Source organism: Equus asinus, chromosome 27 (genome assembly GCF_041296235.1).
Source record: "Equus asinus isolate D_3611 breed Donkey chromosome 27, EquAss-T2T_v2, whole genome shotgun sequence".
In the NCBI taxonomy this organism is placed as follows: Eukaryota; Metazoa; Chordata; class Mammalia; order Perissodactyla; family Equidae; genus Equus; species Equus asinus.
In genome coordinates, this window is record NC_091816.1 from 988,583 (window position 1) to 1,008,338 (window position 19,756).

Consider the following 19,756-nt stretch of genomic DNA (forward strand, 5'->3'; position numbering starts at 1 on the left):
AACCGGGGCTTGCAGTGTGAAAGATGAAACAGGATATCAGTGAGAAAAAACTCACGTCCCCCAAAGCACTCTTCCTTTCATAGACTAAGGTGGTCCCCAAAAGCTGTGTGTCCCCCGCAGGCTGGAGAGATGAGTCGGTGTACAGGGGCTGGCCTCACACTCAGTTCTGAAGTTCTACTTGGAAACTTGTTTCTTCCTAGCACGGACTCCTTCACAAAGTGAGCAATGGGCCCCTAAAGTCTCGCCTTTGCAAACTGAGATGCCCCATATCTGTTCTCAGCCTAAAAGCCCACCAAGTTTCAAAGACAACCAAAGCAGCACTGGCCTCTGTCATTGTGCCTTTCTCACCCAGGAGGTTTATTCGACTCTTACAAGAAACAGTGACGTGATTCTCAGCATCATCGTGCAGCCATCAGGTGGCACTGCTCTGATCCAGGCCATCACTGGGGTGGAAAGGGGAGCTCATGCACAGGGAAACCCACAAGCCCTCACCCTGGGTCAGGTATACGAGTGAATGACAGCCCCAGGCAAAGAAAGGTATACGATTCTGAGTCAGGGTCTGGAATTTGAGTCTTGGCTCTCCCATAAGCTGCCACTTCACTTCTCTTGAGTTTCGGTTTCTTTATCCTGAAATGAAGTAGGTGCTGTAACCAAATGAGACAGTGATGTAAGGGGCAGCGCGTGCTTAGCTGTTATTATTACTATCATCGGTATCACTGCAACTTATTAAATATAGGTGTGCAAGTACGACGCCTGCAAATACATCAAGATTGCAAAGAATGGGGTCCGGATGTGACCCAAAGATTCCAAGGTCATGGCAATTGCTTCTGGAGGAAGAGTGCCCTTCCCAGCTCCACTCCCACATTTCTCACTTAGAACTATGCTCCATCTTTAGGAAATCCTACATATTATAAATCCAAATTTGATAAACATACATTATCATAAAATTATCTTCCCTTGTACATAGAGCAAGGAAACAAGAGGTTCCTGAAATGGAAATCTCCTTTAGAAAATTTGAAAAATGTGTCATTTTTGGAAGTTTGATGGGCACAGGATCATTCAGAACTGTTTCTTAGAGACATCACACCAGTTAGTTCTGGGTGTCTGAGAGCATCCCCACTCGAGGCCGGCACCCAGGCGCTCTGCTGCTGCTGTGGGCTTAGACTTCAAGGTGTTTGGTCGTTTTTCTTTTTAACCTGGTGACTTCTGTGAGGATTCTGGAGTCCTACAGCCCACCTCACCTCTGGACAAAAGAAACCTGGGGCTACTCAGACTGACTCACTGATCGTACAAGAAAAAGCTTTAGGCCTTGGGCCCGAGGGGAGTAGACTAGGAGAAAGCAAGGGAGGCTGTGGGGATGGAATCTCCACAACGCATGAGGACAGGGCCTTCCTGACTCCATCCTGGCTCGGGGTCCACCCTGAGCCCCTGGGCCCAAGATCCAGGTTTATGGCCTGTTCATTTATACCCTAGCCATGTGAAATCCATCCCATTCCCTTCAGAGGCACATGAGTAAGCACCATGAGGAGGAGGTGGTGGTATTTCCAAGGGGGGCAGGGGATGCTCTGTTCTCACCCTGACTATGCCCCTCACTTGCTCTGAGGTCCCTTTGCCTCTAAGAGACTTGGCCTCCTCATCGGCAACCTAAGGGCCTTTCCTCTCTCTGCTCTGGGGACACGTGTGTGTGTGCATGCATGTGTGTGCATGTGTGTGTGCACGTTGAGAGTGACTTCACACTCACTCAGGGCTGGAAGTGACATCTGGAATTCTCGAAGGTTCAGCAGAGAGAAACGTGGATCTTTTCTGACATGTGATTTGACAAAATTTCCCACGTGGCCCTTGTTTTTTTCACGGCTCCGTTCACTGGGAGGCCCAGGACATTCTCCGTGACAGGGCACAGGGGCCAGAGCCCAGCCACATGGGGCACGGGGGCCTCGCTTCGGGGCCGCCTTCCTGCAGCAGTCTGCCTTTTCCCTCGGATGCTGCGCCCTACTGGGGAGACTAAGCGGTGCCGGGGAGCCGACAGGGATAAAGTACCGCACTCCCCAAGCCCCTCTTGGTCCAGCCCCGAAGTCCACGACAGGAGGAAAGGCCTTTCCTTAGGAAATGGCACACCACCTTTGCCACTGACTCCTGGGAACCTGAGTGACACCCTCAGGCCGGTGCAGGCCGGTGGCCTCTGGGTGGCAGCAGAGATGCAGGCTTCCTGCAAGTCGATTTCTCTCACCTATGTTGATGAAGTCTGAGCGATACTGGCATGTCATCCCAAATCCAAAGTCTCTCCAAAACCCAGTCTCCTTCTTTATGACCTGCAGGGAGAGCACTGTCATTGGAGGGGGAAGGACAGAGTGCATAAAAATAAATGAGAGTATTCACACACTTGCAGGAGCCACGTTAAACAGGCAGCCCGTCTGTCCCAGGGCGGAGAGACAGCCACACCCTGTGCTCCTCTCAGACAGTCAGGCCTACGGCAAGCTCACCAGTCCTGGGGGGCCTGCTGGTTTTGGCACCTCTGGCTGGAATGTTTCTAGGGTGTAGGCATGAACACACACACACACACACACACACACACACAGACTGGGAGAGCAAGTTTTTGAGCAGCGCCATGGAAAAGCCACCTACGTGTCTGGCCCACCACCAGCGCCAGCAAGAGACGGAGGCCTCGGCCCCTCACACAGGGCCAGGCAGGGAGCCAGCAAAGGGCTCAGGAAGTTGAGAAAAGGGATGGAGAACAAGTCGGAATTCAGCCGCCCTGGCACAGCGCACAAAAAGGACTCCCTCAGGGAATGAAAAGAAAACCTGAGACTTCAGTGTGGCGCTCCGGCCCTGCTAACTCTCGCTCACTGAGGAAAGGGCACGAAGGGTTCAGGTTCTGAAGAAAGACTCTGTCCATTCATCTTCAAACGACGTTAAAACCAAACAGCCCCACAAAGCATATGCAGCAGTGCCAGGCTGGGGGCTGCGAGGGGCCGTCCCAGCGGTTGCTGTCTTTCAACGGCCAGACCTGGCCCTGCTCAGTCTCTCACTTGCAGCAAGTAAATTTCCAATATATTTGCTGAAGCAGCAAGACTTAAAAAAAAATTGTTTATATATTTTTGGCTGAGGTAATTCTGGGAATGGTTTTGAGATCTCACTAGTTATTTTTCATGATTCCTTCTTGTAGTTAACACAGATGCTTAAGTGAGAAGTGCCCTCCCTGGGCCAGGGGACAGGAGGCTGCAGCAGGCCCCCACCCACTGGGCTTTCTGCCTTTTCCCTCTGGCGCGGCTGGCTCCGTTCCCGCTGGTCAGAAACAGGGCGTGCTGGGGAGGGGCAGCAGTGCCCTGGCCCCACTTGCCCACTGCTGGCTTGTTTGCCTCAGGCAGGCCCCTCACTTCTTTGAGCCTCTATTCCCTTTCCTATAAATGAAGAGTTTGAGCGAACTCACCCCTAAGGTCTCTTCCAGCTCCAACATCCAGACATTTATCCTATTCCTGCTATTCTACCTTCCTCGAGCCTCTCTTCATCTATACCACAGGCTACGGAATACTCCACAAATGGTTTGCAGGAGGGTTGATGAACTTAAAATTTCTTCCACTCTGGAACCTATGAAGCCACCTGACTTTTATGACGACCTGCACGTGGATATCACCTGCACTCCTGTTCACCCCATCAGGACCGCCTCAGGGAAGTCAGACCCAGAGAGACTGTGTCGGTTAGCACTGGCCCCAGCAGACGCTCTCAATTCTTCTCCAGAATAAAGGGCTGTTACACAACATCTCCCAAGTGACAAGATAATTTCATTAGTATCAACCAGAGAGATTTTGCAGGGCAGGCAAGTCTGGAAAAATTTCCACTGAGTCATTTTTTAAAAACAGTTTCTGCATCGCAGTCATACCAGGTACACTGCTTCTGTTGCAGCTAATGGCATAACATCCTTCCCACTGGCCAGGACTCGACGAGTCCTCTAAGCTTCGGGATAAAAATGGAGTCAAAGGAAACTGGCAGTATCCAAACTTTGAATATTTGGCTGAGGTCTACATGGAATCTAAAAGAGAAAGCTCCAAACAGGAGAAACAGTAGGCCAGGGCTTGGGAAGGAAGACAAGAGGGACTGTCAGAGGCAGCCGTCCCGGGACCCGGGCTGAGTGGACGGAGCGGCCGGTGAGGTTGAACAAGGTGAAGAATGGCCTGGGGATAAAGTGACAGACAAAGTGATTTGTGAACTGGGGAATTGCTATACAAACACTTAGCATTGGTTTTAAAGTTGGCAAGCCACAAAAAGCCACCACCTAAAGACCTAGACATTCAGCCTTGGTGGAAGCTGACCTCGCCGCACCCACAGCATACAACAGGGTAAGGAAGGCGCTCCTCAGAGGCTCCACGACCACAGTGGTGCCGAGCAGCTCACCGGAGCAGTGCCCTCAACAAGCAGCCTGGCTGGGAGGGAGCGTTCTCCAGCACACAGCCGCTCACAGCACGTTCCCATGGAAAACCAGGCAGCGGTTTTACCTGCATTCTCCCTAATGCAATTAGAATAAAATCCACAAGGAAACTTCCAGCCTGCAGAGGCCCTGCGTGAACTGGCCCTGCCTGGCTCATGCATCTCCTGGCTCCTGATATGCAGGCCCTTAGACTCTGCCCCTCCAAAGCAGCAGCTCGCAGGCCTCCAAGGAGGGACACGCGCAGTACCCCTGCCCGGGCCACCCTTCTCTGCTCACCACCGGGTTCTTGCTCAGAGTGGTCCTCCTGACCCTCCCAGACAGTGTCAGTGCCCGCATCATGTCACTCTCTGTTCCGTGACCTGGTTTATTTTCTCTATAAACCAGGCTGTCTGAATTCTCCTGTTGAGCAGTTGTTTCTCTGTTTGCTGACTGCCTTCACCCACCAACACTGGGGAACACGAGCTCAGGGCCTTGGTGTGGTTCATGGATCACTGTCCGGTACACAGCAGGCGCTCAATAAACGCTTCTCCAGTGAATGAAGGGGAAGCAGACCTAAGGCAGAGACCTAGCTCCAAGCCAGTGGAAGTGGATGTGTTTCAAGTAGGGAATTCTCGCCACCGAGTGGTTCAGCGAAGGCCCAGGAACTCCAGTGTGGAAACTCAGAAGTGCGTGGCTCCTGGGGTCTAACGCGGAGGGCTTAACCTCTTAGCACCTTATCCCCAGGCATAAGGAGCGCCATTGTTCTGCTCATGCATTGAAAAGACACACACCAATGATGTCTACTACAGCTGAGGAGGAAGAAGCCCCAAGATAAAGAGTACACTTTAAAAGAAAACACCGCCCCCTCCCGTCATGGATTTTACACATCTGCTTTCAAGTGCTATCCTCATTTTTAAAAATGTCTTTCAAGGGTTGGCGTCCTCTCAACTCGCGGCAGCTCCCCTTCTCTGCCCACCTTAGATCTCAGCAGACACTGCAGAGCATGAATACACCACAAAAGGACAGTGTCAAGCCTGCTCTGCCACAGCAAGTTTCCAGAACTGCAGCTCTCTGGGCAACGCACGTGACAGGGGTGAGGACCAAAACGCAAAGCACGAACCAGCGTCTCTCCCAAAGACGCGGGAAGGCCGCCACACAGCTGCAAGGGAGCTGGGGAAGCAGGCAGGGCCCGTCTGGGTTAACAGTGCTGCTTGGACTACTGCCCACAAAACAATTGGGCCCAAAAATAAAATAAATAACAAGCGCTCAGGCAGAACATCTCCTCTAAATCAAAAGAGTCTCCCAATAACCGACATTGTGTTTGACGAGCCTCACGTTCATCAGAAATGCCGGGGGTCTGCAACCCACGCAGGCCCCGGGCCCTCGCTGAGAAGGCTTCGTGCCTGGTCTAATACTCTGCTGTGGCTGCCTCGAAATTCTTAACCACTTCTGAACAAGGGCCCTGCATCTTCACTGCACACTGAGCCATGCCAACCAGGCGGCCAGTCCTGACGGTGAGCGGCAGACACCCTGGGCTTCAGGGGCTTCTGTGGCTGGGATGGGAGCCCCTTGGCCCCATACTCCACATTCCTTACTATTTAGGCTCTGAGGGTTCAGTGACCACACCGCACAGGATTCCGGGGGACTGCACATCGTATGCACGTGCCTCGTGGTATGGAGGTAGAAGGATTTGCCCAAGATCACTCAGCCGGTTGTGGCTGAGCCCAGCCAACACCAGGACTGCTGTGATAGTTTCCATTTCTTGAGAAATAAAGTATTCTAGAGGCACGGCTTTAAAAGAATTGGTTTAAGAATGGACTCAAATGCCCCCTCCTCCAAGATTTATACTAACCCACATTTTTCTACAAATCTTTTATCAGTATCTGCATTAAAAAAATGAAGTGTCTTCTGCAGGGTATCATGCTGGACAAGGAATCGTCCTCTGTTCTAGGAATCGGTAATCTAAAGCTAGACCCTTTCCTCCTGGAAGCACTAGGAGGCCAAAGAAGGTGTCCCCTGCCCCTGGGCATCCTCAGCCCAGTCCCCATTGCATGAGGTGGCACTTGACCTCCTGACCCTGCCTCTTAGCAGCTGCAGAGTCTGAGGAAGTGACTTATGCCCCTGAGCTTCAAGTTTCTCATCTGAGAAATGAGCAGAATGCCTCTCCACCTTACTGAGCATCACAGGAGACAACGCGGGCACAGTGCTGGCTTACAAAAGGCTGCGTAGATGGCATCTGGTAATATTGCTTTTGGTACTCACTGACTGTCTGCTTCTAGAATAAATAAAAGCAGACTGAAAGGACGGACTATGCCCAGTCAGCAATTTTTGGAAGCTTAAAGTGAAATGCACGTCAGTGGTAACATACTTTCTGGAGGGGGTTAGACAGGTAAGGGTGCAATCAGAGCAGGGGAGGACATGAGCGAGCACACCATTCCCACACTGCGCAGAGGGGCACAAGTCACCAGATTTAAATGACGAGCAGGACCGCACAGCCGACTGAGGTGTCGGGCAGTAGAAATGGTAGGAGATGGCCCTGAGGCAGGGGGACAGCACGAGGAGATGCTGGGCAGGCGTTCTCACCTGGCAGAGGGGCTGGCCTGCCTGTCTGTTGAGCTGTTACCATGCACCAGGTGCTGGGGTTTGCAAATATTTTTTCTGTAATCAGTTTGAGCCAGTCTGTGGAGGGCAGTTAATCCCCAGAAGGGATCAGGGCTGGCAGTGCTGTGCTGGAGCAGGCGGGACCAGCGCACCAGGATTGTACAAGTCTCTCCCAACTCTGCACCCAGTGACATCACACTGGTAGCCTGAAATCGGCCACAGTGGGAGTACTGACACCACAGAACATGGCAAATGCTGAGAGTCAGGACCTTGTTTTCCCTTTCAGAGAGTAGGCTGTTAAGCATTTACCAGCACACCACTGGCTTTCTGCTGTAAAAGATTTTAAAACATGGAATTAATGTGTGTTTTGGAAGTGTATCTCTGCAGAAGGTGAAGGAAAGCCTGGCATACAGGGGAGCAAAGGAGTCTGCAGACAGCAGTGACAAGAGGCTCCAGCGGTGGCCTCAGCAGGAACTGTCAAGGCTTTTCCTGGTTCACAGGAAAGGGGAACGTCTGAAGTTAATAATGATTTAAATTAGAGTCATTCCTTTCTCGGAGAGCTGTTTCTCCATTAAAGCATCAGCAAGTTTCATCTCAAGTTTAAAATTCAAAAAATTAAATATTAGTAAAAATATTTCGTCATTTCACTTATTACTATTACTAATGGTCTGTACTCAGAAGTAAAGAAATAAGTAGTCTGAATAAAAAAAAAAAATCATAAATTTGGTTTCTAGCTTTTGTCTGCAGGCAAAATGTTACCAGAGCCAGCCCTGATGGCCTAGAAGTTAAAGTTCGACGTGCTCCGCTTCGGCAGCCCAAGTTGGGTTCCCAGTCACAGAACCACACCACTCATCTGCCAGTAGCCATGCTGTAGAGGGCTCACATGCAAGAACTAGAAGGACCTACAACTAGAATATGCAACTATGTACTGGGGCTTTGGGGAGGGAAAAGAGAGAGAGGGGAAGATTAGCAACAGATGTTAACTCAGAGCGAATCCTTCCCAGAAAAAAACAGTTATCAAATGACAGTGGCAATAGCCAGGAGAAGCAACAGCTGGCATGTTGACTACCAGGGTGGTACTTGCAGGGCTGCTGGAAAAGGCTGTCTTGCATTTGCCTAAGCAAGTGCGTGCTGTAACACTACATCCGGAGCTGGGTTCTCCCTTCACCCTTGATTCTGATGCAATCCAGGCAAGGCCATCAAGAAGCTATTAATATATACACACCGTATCTTCAAGACTGAGCCCAGATGGACCCAAGGGAGGAAGTCTTTCCGAATTTACCCATCTCCAATCATTACTTTTTATTTTCTACCTTCGCAGCATCTACACATTCTATCTCCATTATATTTAATTTCTGTAGTTTGATGTTCTCCTTCGGAATTTTTGTCAGGACATTTCCCTTATATTTTAGCTCTCACCCTCGATCCCAAGCGAATCTATTTCCACTGTACTAGAGCAAGGAAATCACGGTTTTTGCATGAGCTCTGCTGTTAGCTGGCCGTGTGATCTTGGACAAGTCTATGAAAAAGAGAGGGAGCGAAAGGACCTGGCGAATCACCTCTGAAGGGACGAGGCCGTGTCAGTGTTTCTGACTCCTCCACTCACGCCCAGACTACTTCTCTGCAGGCAGCAAGCGCTCAAGAAATGCTCAGCCAGTAAAGAGCATAATCAATACTTTTCTGGATGGAGAGCCCTTCATCTCAAAGACAACTGCTGTGTTTCTCTGTACTGTAGAGTCATGAATACTGAACCCGAAAATATCAGATGTGTGTGCTCTAGGAAAGGTCTAAGCTGGCTTTAGAAGTAAATGTCGAAGGTTGCAGGATAATTCAGCTGTGGACACAGCAACCTGAGTCCTGTTTCTGGCTCGACTGCTAATTCTGAGCATCGGAGAGACTGGCTGCCCCACGCCGTCCCTCTAGTTTCCCTGCTGGAATGGTAATAAAAGGATAAAACTTTAAAATTGTGAAAAGAATTCCTTGCAAGCAAATAAGGTCTTTAAGAGTTGGAAGTTGAAACATTAATTACATTTGATGTCAAATGTAAAGCAGTACTTTATTTAAAACCAAAGGAACTTTTACTCTGATTGGTTGAAAGAAAACAAATCCTTTATCCCATTTCCCCCTCAAACCCTATTAGAAGCTTAGAACGCCTATGGAAAGGAAACAAGACGTTTTTCTGTCTCAGTGGGGATGATACGGCCTCAAAGTAGATAAAAATTGGTTCTTGGGGAGTGAAAAACTCTTACTGTGTTTATGTAAAAGCAGATATATATACACACATACATACACAGTACATAAACAGACACGCAATATATCTGGGGTATACTTCACGGGGAAGAGAGAACTCTATCATTTACTGGACTGTATGGCTTGGACCCAAAGTGAAACCAGGTTAGGACATGGGTGAGGAATGAACCTTGTCCAACCTGAAGGAACCCAAGCCAAAACTTTCTGGAAAAGATCATTACATCAGCCGCCAGAGGTTAACTGGAATGGGGCACAGGATGGGGCTGAGAAAACAGGGTTTGCTACTTCCGGAAGCTTAAACACAAGAATCAGTCCTCCAAAAGAATTTCAGAGAACACCAATTTTCAGTGAAAATCAGTTCCTCTGCCATTGCACAGAAGCGTGAGAGTCGGTCCTCTCACATCAGCACGTTTGCCTGGCACGTTTCCTCTCTCCACCCTCAGAGGTGCTCGGCAGAGAAAAACATGGCTTTCCCTCACCAGGAGCCAGAGCTGCCCACGGCAATGAAGACCGGACATCCCCCAGGTCAGACGCCCCCCCGAGATTCAGCCTGAGCTAGACAAACCCAGCTGATCTCTCTACAGGGAAAATCGCAGCCCAACTTGGGGGTGAGCACAACACCGGGACACTCTGTCCGGGAGGGGTAGGCCTACGTGCAGCAGAGACCTTCTTCTGCCTTTATGTCATCCTCCTGGTGCCTGCACTGCTTCTCTGTTGAATGGGCTAGCTGCCACCACCACCCACGGAGACACCTCTGCTAAGAGAGATCCTTGGTGGCTGTGTGGTTCCACCATCCATCACCTATGCAGCCAAGATCTCAGCAGAGAAGTCCCTCCAATATTCCTTTGAAAGCCACCTTGCTGTTGACACCTCTGATGCTAACATCCACCCCGAGGCACTGTGCTATGTGGGAATGGTGGCGTGAGGGGAAGGGCGCTGGATCCAGGCCTTGCTCCCCCAATCACTCACTCACCGTGAGCCCTGGGGTGGGCCATCCCTTTCTGACTTCTGTTTTCCCTCTGTCAAATGGGAACATAAATCTCACCTTTTCTTACCTTGTAGGATTTTGTAATAATAAGGAGAAAATGTGCTGCATCCATAAAGCAATAATACTAGTTTCCAAAAACCATAGAAGAAAACTATGAAGGTGTGAAATTACCTTTCTGGAAGGCACTGTTCCTATTTATTTTCCATATTTAAATACTGCAAGCACTTTTAATCAGCAGGGCACTGGGAGTAAAGGCCAGAATGTCTCCAAACTTAAAAATTACTCCAGGACTCCAGCCACAGATTCCCACTCACCTTTCCTCGTGGCCAGGCGCCCCTGTAATGACAGATGTGAAACAGCCCCACAAAGGCACCTGCAGGCAATCACTTACCAGCTGCTGCTCTAAAGGCGGCACTGCATCATGACGGCCATAGACGAGGCTGGGATTGTACTGACTGAAGAGGACCGGGTAAAACACCTTCTTCCCTGCAAACCAGAAAACAAACATTCGCTGAAAGCAACACAAGAAACTATTAGGTTTGCTCATTTATTTTCATCCCTCTGAACCACCCCAGATGTTTGCATCCACTTTTCCTTTTCCCTTCACTCAACTCTAAAACAGATCTTAGACATGTGCACCAGCTAATCAGGCGGACAGACTCGTAAACATTTCTGACCTGCTGGCACACGAGTGATATCTCCAACACTGACAGTCAGTGGCTCTGGCCCTGGGCGTCAGCCAGCGGGAGTGGGAGTGAAAGAGGATCCTGGGGCCCCCTGCCCAGCCAGATGTTACTCCTTTACTTGCTGGCTCGTGGGGCAGTCTGACGGTTGCCGGAGGGGCCGGGGTGACTTTGCACAGCAGCAGTAGACTTGGGGAGCCCAGGGAAGTTGCTCTTTACAATTTACACAGAGAGTTTCGATTATTTTAACCACTGACATGGCCATTCCAGCAGTTATCAGCCTTGCCTATGAGTCAAACGCTATGAAAATAATTTTCACATTGTGGATTATTTCTGCTCAGATCCCTTCCTCCCTTGGTAACTGCCCATAGCTGCTCCTTTCCTTTTAGTCTCAGGAAGGTTTTCCAGGTCCACATCCTCCCACCACACTCTCTCCCGTGCATGTTCACCGAAGCCCACCACCCAGATGAAAATCGAAAACGTAAAAACAAGAACTTGGACAAAGTATCCAGAACTATGGAGGCTGACAGGCCACACTGTGACCCCAAAGGAGAAATCAGACCTGATGCTTTTCCTTTCCTCTGTCACTGGGGTAAAATATGCTGACTCAGAAGCAGGACACCAGTGAACAGTGAGGAGGTGATACGCGCGCAGGGGAGAGCTGCCGCCCCAAGGGCGTGAGGGGCCGCCTGCACAACCCTACCTGGCTGTGTATTCAGCCTGCACGTATTGAGGAATTCCGAGGTGAAGTAGATGTCAACGTCACAGAAAAAGAGCAGGACGTTGCTTCCCTTCCAGAAGCGGGCTCCAACATCAAGGCCCTTTCCCCGAGAAAATTCTCCACTCAGCGGGATGAAGGTAAAGTTCCTGAAGTTGGCGGCTCTAGAAGGGAGGAGCAGACAGTCACCCACGTGCCCACGCCTCTCTGGCCAATGGACCCCTGGGGAAGACGTGCCCCAGGCCCAGCGGGTCTTGCCTCAGTTCTTTGGAGCCTGAGGGCATGGAGATTACCCACCAGCCAGGAGCCACCCAGACTCACTGGGAGCTCACCAGGATTAGAGGCACCAGGACACCTAGTGAAGGTTTTAAAATTCATTTACCAATTTATTTCTTCTTTCTCGAGTAATTTCCCCATATTCAAAACTGTACTGTCATGATTAATGAATATATTTTCTGATGGAGAAAACTTGACCCAGTGAAGACCAGGTCAACAGAACCCAGGAAAATCTCCATGCATCCTGAGCTGCCAAATGAAACCACTGGGCCAGGAAGAAAACCACAGGGGAATGCCCTGCGCAGCATCTTCTCGTCTGTTCTCACTCCAGGGGCCAGGCGTGATGCTCTTGCCAAACAGATTTAAACCTGCATTCCTTCCCCACCCTCGGGTAAAGCAGGAGAGCACGTAGGGAAAATGTCAGACTTGGATTCGGAAGACTAGGACTCGCCCGGCCTGGCTCTCCTGCAGATGAACGCTGTGACCTGGGCCAGCACATCAACCTCCCGGAAGCTCGGCGGCCTCCTCTGCAGAATAGAGTAATAACACCTTTCTTCACTGTCTCCTAGAGGCGTCAGGTGGATAAACGCTGCCCAGAGGATAACGCGTTCTGGAAGCATCGGCTATTGCCATTACCAGCACAGGCAGGAGTCCTGGCCTGTGGTCATGAAGCCAAGAGGTTTCTTCATTTGGCTATTCCTTCCCAGGAGCAGCACAACCTTCTGAAATGGGGTGTGTCTCGAGCAAAAGTTCCAGGAATTCATTCAGTACCTGGTGGCACAGGGATTGTCTTGTGCCAGACGGAACTAGAGACCCACTTTTAGTCCTATTGCAGCTCCCAATTCCACTCATGCAGGGGCCAGGCATTTGGCAAATGCCCCTTTTCCTACTGAAACCACCCTTCTGCTCAGAACGGCTTCGTCTCCTCCACGCTGTGAGCCCTCCCCCACCCGCCTCTCCCCATCTCCCAGCTTCTCTCTACTCCCCATGTATTCAAACAAGTACAAAACTGATTTCCATCTTTTAAAGTTTGTATTCCAAGTAACCATCAAATAAAGGTCACACAAAGACAGAGTCAGAGACGACTCAAATGCTGAGCTGTCCTGGGGCCTCGTAGTCTCACCCACTGCCCCTTCCTTGACCCATCAGCTTCCTTAGGATGTGGAGTGAGCTTGGTACTTTATCGTGGGAATCTGCGGGCTCAACCTTGTCTGAGCCCGATGCCAGATGTGCTTTTCCAACTTAGATCCAGGCAGGAGGCCTAAGGACTGGAGGAGCCCTGTGTGTGAGTCAGGAAACATGGACCCAGGGCCTAGAACAGGGTCTGGCCCCTCCTAGTGCTCAGAGATGCCTGTGAATAAACGTGTGAACAGAGGCAGGATTCCAATCCTAGCTCTGCCTCTAAATTATGGGGGGCAAGTCACTTCACCTCTGTGGTCTCAGTTTCCGCACTGCAAAGTCCGCAGAGCTCAAAGGCCCCTTTATACTCTAAAATGCTATTTTCCTGTGATTCTGCATTCAGCTCAGCACTGCTCTCCATCTGAGGGGTTCTCCTCCTCTTTCAGAACTGTATCTTCCCTCTTTTCTCCGGGTGGGTGTCACCAGCTCCTGTTTTCTGGGAGTGGCACTGAAGGGGTGCTTCAACGCCTTTTCAGGACTGGTCTGGCCCTAGTGAAGGACGGTGCTGCCTCCCTGTCTCCAAACATATTCAGGTGCACTGAGGTCCTTCCAGTCATGTTCATACCTTCTAGAGGTTTCTACAGCCCCAGTTGCTATCAGTCAAGCTCAGCCAACTTCTCTCTGCCCTATTTGATCAGTTTGTAGGAAAGTTGTATCTTTGGGAGATGCCTGCATTTTCACCTGTTCCTCTAAGAGAGTCTCCAGCCAGGACTCGCAGGACGTTTCCACTATCCTGGGCCTTTTTCTCACAGCCACCAGCATGTCTTGTTCCTCGCATGTCTCAGCCCTCACCTTCTCTGGGACCCCTCCAGACTACGGGGATATCCGTCACCTGGTCTGCAGAGCAGTGAGGACTGGCATGCCCGAACCGCATGAACAAGCAAGGTCTTCCTCATTCAGGTTGTACCTGACTCATCCTTCAGGAGCCTCTTCCCAGGATCTATCATTAGAGCGTTCGAATATACCAGTGCTTTACATTTGAACAATAACAAGCAGCTTTCGCCAAGGGAAGAGAAATGCATTCTTTAATATGCTGTGTTAAAGGAACCGAAGGATTTTCCTCTTTGAACAGCCTACAGTCCTTTTGTGTAGAGATATCAAATATTGACAAAAGTTACGTCACATTGCATACTTAAACGAGAATACAAGGCAGCGTTAGAAACGGAGGTTAACAGTGCCACAGATACGACAAGCCTGTGGGCGATCAGTGCTGAGTGACAGGTAGAGGGACAGCTGAGCACTACAAATTCAGAGGGAGGGCAGTAATTTGGTGTACACGTTTTCCCAATGCATCAGTTAATCTAGTTTTTTCCATCCCCAAATTCGCAAGCCCTGGCTAGAGCTGTTCTTCTCCACTCCACCGCAGCAGGACTGGGGAGAGGGGCCGGCCTCACCTGCAGGAATAGTCACTGGGACAAGGGGTGGGAGAACACGGTGCCCAGTGTGTGAGGTGACCTTCATCTGGGAGAACATCAGCCTCTATGCTTCAGTGTGTTCCCTCCAGAGAACGAGAATTCAGGAAAACGGAGCCTGGGGCTCCACAGGGCCTAATGCAAGAGGCCACCTGCTCCCTCGCTCTTCCTCCAGCCTCTCTACAGGGACGAGACATCCATGCTACAGCTGGGGCACTACTCAATCTGAATATGCCTTTCAACCCACGCTCCAGCGTGTCATAGGCCATCCAGAAAGCTGAAGGATGTGACACTCAGCTCTGTCCACTCACTGTCCACACAGCAGCCCCTCTGTCGCACTAGGGCCAGTGCTCACGTGGCACCAGCAGCCTCTATTCCGCATCTCCCCATGCCTGCAGAGAACCCTGCCCAACCTGGCTCTGCCTGGCCTCCTCATCCACCCTGCCAACACCGCCAGCAGGAGACACGGGTCGTTACTACTGACCTGGCGGCATGCACAGGGGATGGCTCTGCACTGAAGCCCTGATTAGGAGGCTGGACATGAGCGCACACGGAGGCAGGGTGGGAAGAGAATCATCGCTGGCCCAGGAACACCATGAGCCAGTCACAGGCACTGGAGAACCCAGGGCTAACTTTGTCATCCATCTGTGGTTCCCAGTGCAGCCACCAGGTCATTTTGCTCAGCTATGAGTCTGTCTGCAGATGGATAACGGTACTACCCTTCCTCCTGACCACCCAACCCCAGCATGTCTTATGATTAATGAGTATCTGGAGGAACCTCTCCTTCTCCTCTCTTGCTGTCAGGAGGAGCCTCTGATAATTAACAAGTGTTCTCTGCTAAGACAGAGGGCTGAGCTGGAAACACCAGAAAATTATCAGAACAACTTCACTTGCCCTCTTCTCCGGAACAGAGATAATACACTGTCAAACTTCTGGGCCTGGAAGTGGGATGTGTCCTTTCATCTCAAACTCACTGCACCAGTTCCAGAATACAGGATGCAAAAGGATGAAGAGAAATTGGCTTCTGTGGGACGGCCAGGCGTCTTCCCTCAAAACATCCCATATCTGCAAAATATCCCAGAAATGCTGCTCGTGGGGCAGGGGGATGCAACAGTGTCTGAAACAGTATATTAAGAGGCAGTGAAGCCACCGAAAAACAAGGACACATTTCAATGCAAAACACTAACCTGCACCAACAGCGTCTAGCAGTTGTGGGTTTGGGAATGTGCACAACACGACCAGGAGGCACAACCCCAATACAGACCACAGAGGTGACAGGCGGGGACCCCGTTTTGTCCTCTCCATCCCCTTCCCCAGAGTGACCAGCCAGAAGATAGTCACTGATGGTGCAGTCATGGCTGGGGCCTCCTCTCTTTGCTTGGTGGTCCCTTCCTGGAATATGCTTTCTCCATCCACTCCAGTGAAAATCTCACTCAGTCTTGGGGCAAGCCCAGTGGCATAATGGTTAAGTTCATGCACCCTGCTTCGCTGGTCAAGCGTTTGCAGGTTCAGATCCTGAGTGTGGACCTAGCACCACTCATCAAGCATCCCACATAAAACAGAGGAAGACTGGAACAGATGTTAGCTCAGTGACAATCTTCCTCAAGAAAAAGAGGAAGATTGGAACAGATGTTAGCTCAGGGCCAATCTTCCTCACCAAAAAATTTTAAAAGATATCTCTCAATCTTCATGGCCCATGTCAAATGTCACCACCTCTCATGCTCTGCTGCAACCTGAAGTGCCTTCTCTGGGCTCCCAGGCATTGGCCCAGTCCTGCCTCTATCCTCCTGTGCCCAGTCACCTTGGGCCTTTGCTTGTAGAGACATGTACTTAATGCCCAGGCAGGCTCTACACCCTTGGAGGACAGGAAACAATGACTTTATTTTCTATCTTCAGAGATTATCCGGCACCGTGCAGTAAGTGGTCCACACAGGGACACAGTGGATGATCAGTAAACACTGGATGAATCAAGAGATGACTCAGACATCATCCTCATGGTGGCATGAGATAATCCCTTTAAATCTACAGCCAGTAAAACACCCATAACTCAACCAAGGCTATTTTCCCCAACATACCACAATGCCAGAGAGATTCACACGTCAGTACATACAAAGGTGAGCGAAGTGGAGGACAGAGAGGCAGCAACCTGGGGAACAGTGGAGGCAGTGCCCAGGATCCTGGCCCCTTGGCCACAGCAGCTGAGCCAGCCACCCCCAGCCCCAGAGAACCTGGTGGGCAGCAGCAGAGATGCATGCACAACTCCAGCCTCTCGGCTACGGTGGTGCCTGTGGCCCCAGGGAACAGAGCATCAGTGGAGGTGGAGTGTGATCCTGGGCCTCTGTCCATGATCACAGAGGTCAGAGTCTGGCAGCAGCAGCAGCAGAGGCACACACACGACCCCAGCCTCCCAACTACGGCCATAAGGAAACAGGTGACAGTGGAGGTGGTCCCCACAAACCCGGCTCCCTCTCCATCCACTCCCCCCACCACCACAGCAGTGCCTGCAGGCACAAGGAAACAGGTGACAGTGGAGGTGGCGCCTGCAAACCTGGCTCCCTCCCCTTGCTTCCCTCCCTCCCCCCTCACCACAGCAGCAGTGCTTCTGACCCAGGCGATTCCAGATTTGGTGGAGGCATCAGCCATCTCTGTGACCCCAGTGGTGAAGCCAGTGATCACAGCAACACTGGCAACAGCAAAGCACCAGTGGGGATGATGAGAGTATTACTGGCAACACCCTAATAGAGGTGGTGGAGGGTAGAGGGCCAACCCTCAAATATAGCCAGAGGCAGCTCAGGTAAGAGAACCCAAAAACTGGTGCTATGGTGCCACTGACTGAAAAACAAGAGAAAGGCCTCTAACCTCCAATTACTTGAATAGTTAGAATCAAAACAAACAAAGCTATACCTAAATAATAAAAGTGTTCACCATGACAATGCGCTGGCAGAGGAACAACTCATCAAGAACTGTGAAAAGCCATGGCAACATGGCATCACACAAAAAAATAACAATACTCCAGAAACCAAACACAAAGCCATGGAAGATTGTGTTCTAATTGACAAAGGATTCAAAATGGCTGTCATTTAGAAACTCAATGAGCTACAAGAAAACTAAGAAAGGCGATTCAATCAGCACAGCAATAAAATTAATGAACAGAAGGCATACTTTACCAAAGAGATTGAAATGCTACAAAAGAACCAAACAGAAATTCTGGAGCTAAAGAACTCAACAAATGAGACAAAGAATGTGCTAGAAAGCATTGGAAATGGAGCAGACCATATGGAAGACAGATTAGTGAGCTTGAAGATAGAAACCTAAAAATGATGCAGGTAGAAGAGAAGAGAGAACTAAAACTTTTTTAAAAATGGAAAATTGTAGGAGAATTATCCAACCCCATTAGAAAGGGCAATATAAGGATAATGGGTATCCTAGAAGGAGTAGGGAGAAAGAAGGGAGCAGAGAGTTTTTTAAAGAAATAATAGCTGAGAACTTCCCAAACCTGGGGAAGGAACTGGATATACAAATCCATGAAGCTAATAGAACACTCACTTGTCTCAATGCCAAAAAAGACCTTCTCCAAGACACATGATAATAAAACTGTCAAACATCAATGACAACAAAAGAATACTAAAGGCAGCCAGGGGAAAAAACAGTAACACCCAAGGTACCCCCCATTAGGCTATCAGCAGATTACTCAGCAGAAACTCTACAGGCCAGAAGAGAATGGAATGATATATTCAAAATATTGAGAGATAAAAAACAGTCAGGCAAGAATACTCTATCCAGAAAAGTTATCCTCAGATACAAAAGAGAAGCAAAGGTTTTCCCAGACAAACAAAACCTGAGGGAGTTCATCGCCACTAGACCAGCCTTACGAGAAATGTTGAAAGGAGCTCTCTTAAATGAAACAAAAAGGCAAAGGGATACAAAACTTTGAGCAAGGTGATAAAAGACAGAATCAGAACATTGCAACTCTATATCGGTATAGGCTGGCAAATAATTAAAACAAAGTTTAAAGGGAAAGGGAGCATTGAAAATAACTAAAACCACTTCAATTTGGTAACAAACTCACAATATAAAAAGGGATAATTTGGGGGCTGGCCCCGTGGCCGAGTGGTTAAGTTCGCGCGCTCCGCTGCAGGCGGCCCAGTGTTTCGTTGGTTCGAATCCTGGGCGCGGACATGGCACTGCTCGTCAGACCACGCTGAGGCAGCATCCCACATGCCACAACTAGAAGGACCCACAACGAGAAATATACAACTATGTACTGGGGGGCTTTGGGGAGAAAAAGGAAAAAATAAAATCTTTAAAAAAAAAAGGGATAATTTGTGACAATAAAAACACAAAAGAGTAAGAGGAAAAGGACAGAACCTGCATAGGCAAATGAAGATAAGGTGCTATCAACTGAAAGAAGATTATCTTATCTATAAGATTTTTTATACAAACCACATGATAACCACAAAACAAAAATTCAGAGCAGAGGCACAAAACATAAGAAAAAGAGGAAACTGAGGGAAAAAAATCACAGAAAACAACTAAACTGAAATGACAGACAGAAACATGAGGAAAAAGAAATAACGGACATACAGAACAACCAGAAAACAAAAGATAAAATGGCAGGATTAAGTCCTCTTTTTATCAATGAACACCCTAAATGTATGTGGATTGAATTCACGAATCAAAAGAAGGATTAAAAAACCAAGACTCAACAATAAGCCGCCTGCAGGAGCATATATCTCAGCTCTAAAGACAAACACAGGCTCAAAGCGAAGGGATGGAATATGATACTCCAAGCAGATGGCAACCAAAAAAAGCAGGTGTAACCATACTTGTAGCAGACAAAACAGAATTCAAGCCAAGAAAATAAAAAATAAAAAGAGACAAAGATGGACATTATATAATGATAAAAAGAACAATTCATCAAGAAGACATAACATTTATTAATATATATGCACCTAACATAGGAGCACCAAAATATATAAAGCAATTATTAACAAACCTAAAGAAAGAAATTGACAGCAACACAATAATAGCAGAGAACTTTAATACCCTTTTACATCAATGGATAGATCATCCAGACAGAGAGTCAACTAGCAAACATCAACCTTAAATGACATGTTAGACTACACGGACTTAATAGATATATATAGAACATTCCATCCAAAAGTAGCAGAAAACACATTCTTCTCAAGTGCACATGGAACATTCTCAGGGACAGACCATACGTTGGGAAACAAAACAAGTTGCAAC

The 19,756-nt window shown here is 49.1% G+C and overlaps 1 protein-coding gene across 14 annotated transcripts in view; it reads right to left on the minus strand.

Annotated features, from left to right (window-relative positions):
* The window catches only part of CSGALNACT1 (chondroitin sulfate N-acetylgalactosaminyltransferase 1), a 342,149-nt gene that overhangs the window by 2,079 nt on the left and 320,314 nt on the right, over window positions 1-19,756 (minus strand). For 10 of the 14 annotated variants that reach the window (XM_044751081.2, XM_070499789.1, XM_070499786.1 and 7 more), the window contains 3 exons: window positions 11,628-11,806; window positions 10,633-10,727; window positions 2,228-2,309 (listed from right to left, as the gene is read on the minus strand). In XM_044751081.2, coding sequence (XP_044607016.1) covers window positions 2,228-2,309; window positions 10,633-10,727; window positions 11,628-11,806 — 356 coding nt within the window. The remainder of the gene's footprint in view (window positions 1-2,227; window positions 2,310-10,632; window positions 10,728-11,627; window positions 11,807-19,756) is intronic. The other 4 variants (XM_070499792.1, XM_070499794.1, XM_070499795.1 and 1 more) reach the window with 1 other exon arrangement.